The following is an 11,724-nucleotide window of genomic DNA, read 5'->3' as shown; positions in this document are numbered from 1 at the left end:
TGGAAACATTTTAGCTTGATTTCAGAGCTCTGGCGCTGTGCTGTTGAATTATCTTACAGTGTTTAATAGCAAACATTGACTTTGCATTCAAAATCATTAGCAGTGATCTTCATCAACTAATTAAATATTATGCAAAAATCCAGATCTTGTCGCAAGTTTATATTAAATGGGGTTTTGTCGCCCCTTTGTGGTTACTCTTGAATGTCGCTTAATAAATCAATGTGTCAGAGCAAATGCTGGCATGTGATTTCTAATACAGCTGGCGTGCTGATAGCTGGCATGTGGCATGCATGTGGCAGCTGGCATGTGATAGCTAATACAACTTGTAAATAATGTTCATAGTACATCCATCTGTAAATATCACCATAGTTTTTCTATAACTGCACTTTATAACTTATACCTGTATCCTGCACTTGCTGCTATTGCACTGCTGGTTAGACCTAAACTGCATTTCATTCCCTTGTACATGTACATGTGTAATGACAATAAAGTTGAATCTAATCTAATCTAATCTTATTAAACAATCAGGTCTTTAATATGGTTTTAATCAATGCATCTTCCATCCCTACTGAAAAAAAACAGCTTAAACCAGCCTAGCCTGGTTGGCTGGTTTTAGCTGGTTGACCAGCCTGGTTTTAGATGGGTTTTGGCCATTTCCAGGCTGGTTTCCAGCCATTTCCAGCCTGGTCTTAGCTGATCAGGCTGGGAGATGACCAGCTAAAACCGGCTTGACCAGCCTAGGCAGGCTGGGAGCCCAGCCAAAACCAGCTATGTCCAGCTTAAACCAGGCTGGTCAGGCTGGTTTTAGCTGGATTTAGCTGCTCATTTTCCAGACCAGCGAAGACCAGGCTGGAAATAGCTGGAAACCAGCCTGGAAATGGCCAAAACCCCTCTAAAACCAGGCTGGTCAACCAGCTAAAACCAGCCAACCAGCCTAGGCTGGTTTAAGCTGGATTTTTCAGCAGGGATGTGATGATTTTGCAAACCGATGTACATTAGTGCACCACTGACAATGTAAAATATACTTTTTTTGCCCAAAGTGCACAATTTCATAGTTTTTGTCTCTCTGTGTGTTTAAAAGAAAGTTGTAGCCCTCAAGCTATAATTTTCCCATTGCTAAAATCGGTAAGTACATGTATTGTTGTTGTTGTTGTTGTTGTTGTTGCTGTTGTTGTTGTTGTTGTTGTTGTTGTTGTTGTTGTTATTTGGGCCTGTATGTCATACCTGTCAGCATTGAGATGTAATAATAAGGCATATGCCCCCCCCCCCCCCCCCCCCCCCCCCTTAAAAAAATCCCCAAATTACTAAATCTGTTAATCTGGAGCTGTTTCATTGTAAATAAAAAGTTAAACGGTCAGTAATATGTTTTATTATTATTATTATTATTATTATTATTATTATTATTATTATTTACAAAAGAAAAAAATAAATAGTGTGCATAATCAGCAAATAAATTAGCAAACAGTTCAGCTCATTAAAATTAATAGCTATTATAAAGAAATAAATCATGTTATCAAATCTCATTAATCTTTCCTTCGGTGTATAACATACACATTCTAATTAAAGAGCAACCAATGAATCTCATTTATTTAGATTTTACGTTTGATTCCATTAAATAACAGGTGGTGAAACTTTAAAAATGCACACATCTAATGTTATGATGAACGCATTCGATTGCTTTCCTAACTGTGTTTGAAAAAACTCCCACCAAGATCGACATCTTTAGATGTTATTATTAATTATGTGTATATGTCTGTTCAAACACGCACCCAAAATCCAGGCTTTCACTCTGCTTCAAATCATGTGTATAGAATCAGTTTGGAAAACAGCTTCTGTTTATCACTATGGAGCGTGTCTGACAGTCCCGCACCGCTACATGACTGTTTTGAGAATACTGCGTGAAGCCTGCTGCAGCTGTTGGACAGCCTCTGCCTAACACAGAATTCCATATTCTGCTCCATCAACTAACGATTTTCTGCTTGCAGTTTCTAACTCTCTGCACTTTGTTCTGTTTCTTCATTACTTGTTATTCTTGTTTTATTTGAATGAAAGTCTCTGGAACTTAAAATGTAATGGAAAAAAACATTCATTTTCTTTTTGGCTTAGTACCTTTATTAATCTGGGGTCGCCACAGCGTAATGAACTGCCAATTTATCCAGCATATGTTTTACGCAGCGGATGCCCTTCCAGCTGCAACCCATCACTGGGAAACACCCATATACAGCCATTCAAATGCATACACTCTAGCCAATTTAGCTTACCCAATTCACCTATACTGCATGTCTTTGGACTGTGGAGGAAACCCACGCAAACACGGGGAGAACATACAAACTCCACACAGAAATGCCAACTGACCCAGCCAAGGCCCGAACCAGCAACTTTCTTGCTGTGAGGCAAGAGTGCTACCCACTGCACCACCGTGCTGCCAGAAATAAAACATTTTCAATATTTTAAAAAATTATTTAATCAAAATAATCCAATGTGTTGGGTTAAATTATATAACCCAATGCACTGGGTTAAAATAACTCATAGTCGGGAAGGTCCTATAACAACCTATATTTGAGTAATATGTTGGGGTATTTTTCATTCATTACTTTTCTTTTCGGCTTAGTCCCTTTATTAGGGGTCGCCACAGTGGAATGAACTGCCAACTTATCCAGCACATGTTTTACACAGCGGATGCCCTTCCAGCTGTAACCCAACACTGGTAAACACACTCACATACACTATGGACAATTTAGCTTATTCAGTTCACAGCGCATGTCTTTGGACTGTGGGGGAAACCGGAGCACCCAGAGGAAACCCACGCAAACACAGGGAGAACATGCAAACTCCACACAGAAATGCCAACTGACCCAGCCAGGGCTTGAACCAGCGACCTTCTTGCTGTGCCTAAGATATTTTTAACCCAACTATTTTAACTGAGTGCAAAATATCCCAAATGGTGTGTTTTATTGACTCCTACTCGAGGTGCAAAATACAATGGCTTTGTTTTTAAAGCATCTGTTTTCTGAAGACAGTTTAAAATGTCTGCCACTAGACACTATTTGTTTCATCATTATCTGCTTAGAAAACTCCACTAATTGCCCCATGGCATAATTAACTAAATAATAAATAATAGGTTAAAATGATAGGTTTTACACTCATATTCAACTTCTTGTTTTAGTCATTTTAAATATATTGGATATCTCCAAATAAATCATTGTATTTTTTATTTTTATTCCTATTTTATACATAACATTTATGTTTTATTTGATAATGTTTTGACAGTGCTTCAGATCAGTCAACACACATTTCACATTTCAATCCTCTAAATAACCTTTCTTATTTTAAAATAAAAATCTTAAAGTGAAAAAAATTTAATTACCGTTTTTTTCATCCACAGGCCGTGCAACCCATGCTTAGGTGACTTTTTACTTCAGTAGAACATTATCAAAGATTTTTAGCTAAAGATATGGTCATTGGTGATTCATTTATTCATTTTCCTTTGGCCTTTGGCTTTATTCATGAGGGGTCGCCACAGCGAAATGAACCACCAACTTGTCCAGCATTTGTTTTACACAGCGGATGCCCTTCCAGCTGCAACCCAGTACTGGGACACTGGGACTCGAACCAGCTGCCTTCTTGCTGTGATGCAACAGTGCTAACTACTGAGCCACCTTGAGGCTTTGAGAAATAAATAAAAAAATATCAGGTAAAACAAAATGAATACTCCTGGCTCCCGATGATGCATTGAGGACTCATGGAGTAAATTGATAAGCCTGTGCAAGATGCTGAATAAAACAACATTACAATTATTAAATTATTGATTTTAATGATTTATATTTCAGTCAGTTACTTATAATAGAGTCATAAGCATTCCTTTTACGAACCTTTTCCCATCCACATCATGAAAACTCTTCAGAGACTCTTCAAATAAACAGTTGACAGATTCGTTTGTTTTGCTTGCGCTATCCCTTTAAGAATCGATTGTATACCCCTCTCCCTTCCTACCTTTCAGCAGCCCATCGCGGTTTATTGTGTAGGTGGACTGTACCACTTCCACTCGGAGAGGGGGGAGGACGCAAGACCTCATTAACTTCAGCACCTGGACAGCGACTGTCCCGGAAAACCTCGTCTGGGGTAACAATGCGAGCATTCAGCGAAACGCGATTTCACCAAGACATGCTTTGACAAACAATGCGATTCCCGACCCATTTTCTACCTTGGTTTAACTAAAAGCTGACTGTGTCGAGCGCGTAAAGCACGTAGAAACAGCGCCAGTCCTGAAGGCTTCCCTTCCGCGCAGGGAGGGTGCGAGAGACGGAAGGACAAAACGCCGCGGTTTCTCTTTGTTTACATCGGAATAAAAGTGAGAATGCGACGGATTGTCGGACTGGAGGTGCCGCTCATATTGTGGATATGGTGTGTTTATGTGAAGCTCAGCACAGGAGCCCGTGAGTATATGAATTTGTGTGTGTTGTGTGTGTGTGTATGTGTGTGTTCAATGATCTTATTATTATGCGTCAGGATGTGACTCTTCATTGATGCAACATAAATACTTTATTCCCCATATTAGGTTGTCCCTTTAAATGGCTGGCTGAGATAAAATAGTATGTGATTGAAGCACACGTGCTTATTTAAAAAAAAAGACCTCAGAAGTTGATTTATGCATGCCATATGGTCGTGTGAGATTTCATGCTTTAATGCTCTTCTGGATGCATGAGCGCATCATGGGAATATCAGTGTTTGGCTGTTCGGTTTTCTGTCTACGTGGGTGTTTGATGAGCATTGTTTGTGATTATGATATATTGTCCTCGGTTCGTGTAAGTAGGCACTTGTTTTGGCTATCAAAAAGTTTTTGAGCAAAAATACATCACATGCAGCCTACATCAGAAGTTTTTTTTTACTAATTATTTAATTAATTATTCGTATTTAATTATATACTTTTTATTAATATACTTATACTATAATATATATATATATATATATATATATATATATATATATATATATATATATATATATATATATATATATATATATATATATATATATACAGTGCTTAGCCAGCATAATTAAATACAGCCCATTTAAAACATTTATATTTTTATCCATTCCTCAGTGAATATAGGCAATATATTTTGGTGCATTTAAACAAAACAGATTTATTAAACAGATATATTTATTAGAATATTATTTTACTCACCAAACATATTTAAAGAAATTAAAAGATAATACAAATAAATTCAAGGAAAATATTGCAAAACAAATTACAACCAACAAGATGTCACCTAAAAAAAAAATTTTTTGCTACTCTTAATTTTTCCATTTGTATTTAATTTTTTCTAGAACATAAATTTGTGTGTATTAGTTTTCGGACCGTTATCGTAATTTTGTAATTTTGTTATCGTATTATTTTGTTAGATAAGCTCCAGATTTGGGTTCAGTACTGACTGGATACGCACAGATATAATATTGTATAGCTTCCTATTAAAAATATGAACTTAAAAGATAGATTTGTGACACACATATATATATATACAGTTGAAGGCAGAATTATTTGCCCCCCTGTTTATTTTTTTTCCCCCAATTTTTGTTTAGCGGAGAGAAAAAATTTTAACACATTTCTAAACATAATAGTTTTAATAACTCATTTCTAATAACTGATTTATTTTCTCTTTGCCATGATGACAGTAAATAATATTTGACTAGATATGTTTCAAGACACTTCTATACAGCTTAAAGTGACATTTAAAGGCTTAACTAGGTTAGTTAGCTTAACTAGGCAGGTTAGGGTAATCAGGAAAGTTATTGTATAATGATGGTTTGTTCTGTAGACTATCGGAAATATAGCTTAAAGGGGCTAATAATTTTGACCCTAAAATGTTTGTTTTTTTTAACTGCTTTTATTCTAGCCGAAATAAAACAAACAAGACTTTGTTCAGTAGAAAAAATATTGTCAGACATACTGTGAAAATTTCCTTGCTCTGTTAAACATCATTTGGGAAATATTTAAAAGAGAAAAAAAAATTCAAAGAGACGCTAGTAATTCTGACTTCAACTGTGTATATGTATGTTCTTGCTGTGTTCACTGTATTTGAGGGATATTAAAAATATTATTTTGATTTCTGATGCACACTTACTAAAAGTATCATACTATCTAAGCTAACCGGTTTTACTCAAGTCAATTGCATTATTTAACATCACAGAAACATTTTAAAGACATTATTTTATATCAACCAAACTAAATTTTATGTGCTTAATCAGCAAGAAATAGATCATTTTTGGGCACCACTCTTTAGTGCATTTGTTTTAGGTTTCAATAATCATTGTTTTTACTGCTCTAAAATATATTCTTTTTAAATGTCTGGGTAAAAAACACAATTTTTTCCACAGATATTTTAGTCAAATATCAGGCGAATGGTCAGTACAGGCAGCCAGCAGGCAACATAAACAAACAAAACAAAGGGAGGGTCAAAAACAAAACAAGGCAAGGAAATGCGTTGTAATGATCACTAACAGTATCAGAAGACTCAGCGTGTGTGTGTGTGTATATGCGTGCGTGCGTGTGTGTGTGTTCTAGTGATCAGTTCATGAGTACCTGTAGCTGTGTCTGTCTACAATAATGGGGATCTGGGCAAGGTGTGTGAGAGGTGCATGACTGGATCTTGTAGTCCATTTAATGGCGGATTTATAGTTCTATGCAATACTGTGTGTTTACCAGCGATCTGCGATTCTTTCTTTCTTTCTTTCTTTCTTTCTTTCTTTCTTTCTTTCTTTCTTTCTTTCTTTCTTCTTTCTTCTTTCTTTCCTTCTTTCTTTCTTTCTTTCTTTTTTCTTTCTTTCTTTCTCTCTCTTTCTTTCTTTTTCTCTTTCTTTCTTTCTTTCTTTCTTTTTCTCTTTCTTTCTTTCTTTCTTTCTTTCTTTCTCTCTTTCTTTCTTTCTTTCTTTCTTTCTTTGCTGTTGTCATGTTTTCCTCTGGCTGTTATAGATCAGTGGCTTATACTAATGGTGAATACAGGTCAATGAAAATGGTATTTCAGCAATAACATGTAGCCTCATTTTCTGCTTGGGGTAACACATTAATAAATAATGGCTAAAGGAGATGTTGACGCTCTTTAATATAGTATAAACAGAAGAGAGGGGATTATAGATGGAGCAGTGCAACCTGAGATGCTCCAGGAGACAATGTTGTGTGGCACCTGGGGTGGATTAGTTTGCTGTCAGTTCCCTTTTTGTGATTATAATGTAAAATCGAAGTTCATTAAAAGATTTCTGACCATACAGTGCTCGGCATATATGAGTACACCCCTCACAAATCTATCTAATAAATTTATATTTTTAATATGAAGCTATACAATATTATATTTGGGCATATACATTATATTAGTCAGTATTGAAGCCAAATCTGGAGCTTATCTAACAAAGTAACTTACGATAATGGTCTGAAAACTACTAAAGCCTAATTTATATGTTATAGAACAATATTAAATACAAATTTTAAAAAGAGGAAAAAAGAGGAAAAAAGAAGAGAAGCAATTTCTAAATATGTTTGGTGAGTAAAATATTATTTTAATAAATATATCTGTTTGATAAATCTGCTTTGATTAAATGCACCAAAATACATTGCCTATATTCACTAAAAAAGGATACAAATATTCATTTTCAAAAAAGGCTGTAATCAATTATGCTGAGCACTATAAAGACTTCTGCAGATCTTATAATTCGAAAGTAAGGGTGAAGGATTTACTTTTACAGGACTTTTCTAGAGCTTTTCATAAATTCTTATGACTTTTTAAAAATGTTAATTTAGAAATTCTGGTGTTGAAAGACAAAACTGAATAATTCACAATTAAAAATGCTTTTCAGAATAAATTAAACTAAAGTTGCAATGTTGAGGACTAAAAATACCCCAGTAATCTTTATTTTATTACTTTGAATAATTGTTTTTACAGCATAGTAAATAAGGTGTAATAAATAAATAAATAACTATATAAATAAATAAATAAAACAAAAAATAGCTAAATAAATACATAAATAGTGTAAATAAATAACTCAAATGTAATAATAATAATAATTTTATGAAAAATTAGAGCAATAATAAACTCATAGAGTAGCCAAAAATCACATTTCTGAACATACACTGTAAAACCCAAAAAGTTAAGGTAACTCAAACCGTTTGAGGAAACCAATTGCAATAAACCATTTAAGATCAAAGGCTAATCCTAATGAGTACTGTGAACTTAATCCATTTAAGTAAATGAAGCAATTTGAGCACAGTAAAACTCAATAAATGAAGAGAACTCAAACCAACTGAGTACTGTAAAAGCCAATAAGTTAAGGCAACTCACACCGTTTGAGGAAATCAAGTGCCACAAACTATTTGAGTTAAAAAACTAAACTATATGAGTACTGTGAACTTACTCCATTTAAGTTGAAGTAACGAGGTGTTTATTTAACTCATTACCTTTAACACTGAGTTCAAAACTCTTTTCAAATGAGTAGAATTAACTTTCAGTAAATTTTGAGTTAACTACATTCATTTCATTTTATAAAGTTGACTGTTGGGTTTTACAGTGTAGGAGACTCTTTTTTGCACATTAGCAAGAGAAAAAGTCAAATTACTGAGAATTCAGCATAAAACAAGACATTTAGACATCAAACCGTTCATTTTAAGTCCACTGTAAAAAAATTAAATGATCAATTAGTCATGATTAGGCCCACACGGAAAGAGTTTTACAGATTTTTAGCCCATCACTAAGTCTATAGCCCCTTTCACACAGTGATACCGGTAAATATACGAAAAGTTTACTGGATATTTACCTAAAAAAGCGCTGTTCACACAGGCAAGGACATTCTAGAATTTTTCCAGAAAAGACCATTCACACATCCATAGAAATGTTATCTGACTAACATCTAGCAGCTAAATGTGTCAGGAAAAATATTTAAAGGGATAAATATCGTAGATGTGAATGCGTCTGAATGTTCTGATTGGCTGGAGTAGACGTCTCACGTCAGCGTGTTCAAAGCGTGAACGCACTCTTTCCGGCAATTTTCCTTCTCGTTCACAAAGAGCAGCACTCTGGAAAATAACCGGTAATGTTACAACTTCTCTTTCCGGAAAATTGCCGGAATTAATTTACCGGTATTTTCAAAAAGAACCTGTTCACACATACAGACCTTTCCGGAAAGTAGTCTGTAATTTTCCAGAAAGGTCTGTACAGGTATGTGTGAAAGGGGCTTATGTATTTATTTGTGTAAATATGTGTAAATTTATATTTATTCAGTTTTTAAATTTATTTCACTAATATTATTGTGATATAATAATAGTACTATTCAAATGTTGATATGATTTATTTACAATACAGTTTGTAAAGTGATATCTTCGTCTTTTAGTAGATATATGGGAGACTTGCTTTGTTACAAATAAGTGGATCTAATTGGCTTTGCATTGTAAACATTAAATTAAAGTTAAAAATGTATAATTTTTTATTCCATATATTAAGTGTTTAGTTATGATACTCCTAAAAATCATTCAGCATAAGTGTTTTTAGTTCATTGTAGCTTAGTAAATAAGTTAATCATGTTCTAACTTAATTGTATAAGTTACCAAGCTGTTTTAAGTCAGTTTAACATAATATAAGTTCAATGAACTCGTAAGGTTAATTTGATTCAGCTTAAAAATGTAATCACCTGTTTCCACTGAGTAGTATGGTACGGTTCAGTTCGGTACGCTTTTATGGCCATTTTCACTGTTAAAAGGTACATAAAAGCGAACTGTACCATACCACTTTTTGAGCCCCATTTGCAAAGGGTACCTAAGCATGACAAAAGGGTACCAAAAGGCGGAGCTATACGCGCAGCTGAAAGCTATTGATTTACAGAGAAGCGTCACTCGTGCATACACAAGCAGAAGAGTGCAAACAAAGAAACCTCCATTTTTTAAAAACACAGCCGAGACATTGCATCGTAATACTATATACATATAATAACAAGCCATGGTTGACCCAAGCTCAGACAAACCTTGTCGTTGTCTTGATGTACAGCCACAAAGCCAAGAAGAACAAAATCTCTCATGTTCTGTTTTTGTTTTACGAGATCATCTAAAAGTGCGAGCGGTTTCACTTTCTCCAGAGCATTTGCCGCGCGTCTATATTTGAAATAACAAACTTCTTGAGCTGATGATAATAGCGTGCACGTGATTATTGAAGTGCTTCTGACATCCGATTCTTTCATCAACAGACAAATGCAAAAAAACAAAGGAGAAGCCCTGAAATAACAAAGGAGCAAATGATTCTTTCAGCAACCTAAAACATGAACAAACAGCCATGTTTAATTATTAACATCACCTTTTGGACTATTATGAACTCAGAATGACGGAATAACTGAGATCACATGTGCTAGTGAAGATTAAAGATACAGATGAGAGGTTTGCTCTGACTGGGCTATATATTGCATGTTGTTTTTGAACCCAAATAAGGACTAAATGTCTGCTGTGTGGAGTTTTTCTGTAATTGGTAACATATCAGAGACTGTAAGGGGCTCTATGTGTTCATATTTGTTGCATTTATTTATTTATTTTATATAATTGCAGATATTACAGTAGCCTATTTCGCACAGATCATTGATCTGCAGTTATAATCAAATCATGTTCAAAGAAAGGTTAGTAATGAACATTTATACACAAGTATTTACGTGTATTAAAGCATCTGTTTTGTGAGAAGTGCTCTCTTACATGTGAATGACCCGTACAGCTTTACTTTGATATTTCCTCGAGCGAGAATGACGTCGACTGAAACTTTCTGTCGTACACCACGCCCACTAAAAGGGTACTCTTGGTACCCTTTAGGCAGTGGAAGCGCATGCCTGATAAAGGTGACCCGTACCGACCTGTTACCATACCGTTACTGTACCAGTCAGTGGAAATGGGCAATTGGGCAAACAGGATTTTTTTATAGTGTGGAAACATTTAAGTTGAATTGTCATTTAAACAATGACAGAATATGAATCTACTGATACATTTTAAAATAATGAACAAATATGTCTGAAATGTGGAACATAAGTATCTACATAATGACTGAAACTGAATTTGAGAGGAAAATGTGCATAATAATTTTATTTTTAAACATAAATTTTTTATGCATATTTCACATAAGATATCATGCAGATTTGTGATGACTTACAGTATAGCATCGCACAATTCTGCATTGCAATTAAAACCTGTCTTTTTTCCCCCCTGATATACTTTATTTTTATTCTGACTCTATGAAACATTTATGAAACAGCCTCTGTAAAACAGACAGAGATGAATCTCCCCTGATCGGGCTCTCCTATGGCTGCTGCGGCACCTCTAGATCAGTACCGCTGTGTTTTGTGATGCAAATAGGGAAGCGCATTTATATTCGGGCACCTGCCATCTTGATTTGTCAAAGCGTGTGCCGCCCCCTGTCATCTCACCCCTCCCCCACCCAGCAGGCACCTCCCTTTGTCCACTGCCGATGGACACGAGTGAACAAAAGCCTCCGCATGTTTCCAGGCATTGAGAGGAAAAAACACACACCCCTTAAGCACTTCACGCTCCCTATTCATAATAACACACCTCCAGGGTTCTGCTGAGGCTGGCGGTTATTTTGGTTTGCTGGTTGTACGTAAAAAAAGCAGGGCGTTTGGTCTCCAGGGTTGAACATAATGGCAGTTTTTAAGACAATAGAACGGTTTAAGACAGAAGAAACTCTGTAATGC

At 35.2% G+C, this 11,724-nt stretch overlaps 1 protein-coding gene across 1 annotated transcript in view; it reads left to right on the top strand.

Annotated features, from left to right (window-relative positions):
* The first annotated feature begins 4,070 nt into the window (after window positions 1–4,070).
* cntnap2b (contactin associated protein 2b) overlaps window positions 4,071–11,724 on the top strand; it is a 110,849-nt gene continuing 103,195 nt past the window's right edge. Inside the window, exon 1 of the mRNA XM_056481763.1 lies at window positions 4,071–4,436. Coding sequence (XP_056337738.1) covers window positions 4,358–4,436 — 79 coding nt within the window. The 5' untranslated portion in view covers window positions 4,071–4,357. The remainder of the gene's footprint in view (window positions 4,437–11,724) is intronic.

Source organism: Danio aesculapii, chromosome 2 (genome assembly GCF_903798145.1).
Source record: "Danio aesculapii chromosome 2, fDanAes4.1, whole genome shotgun sequence".
NCBI classification, from domain to species: domain Eukaryota; kingdom Metazoa; phylum Chordata; class Actinopteri; order Cypriniformes; family Danionidae; genus Danio; species Danio aesculapii.
The sequence above is the reverse complement of the archived record's forward strand: the minus strand, read 5'-3'. Positions and strand labels throughout refer to the sequence as shown.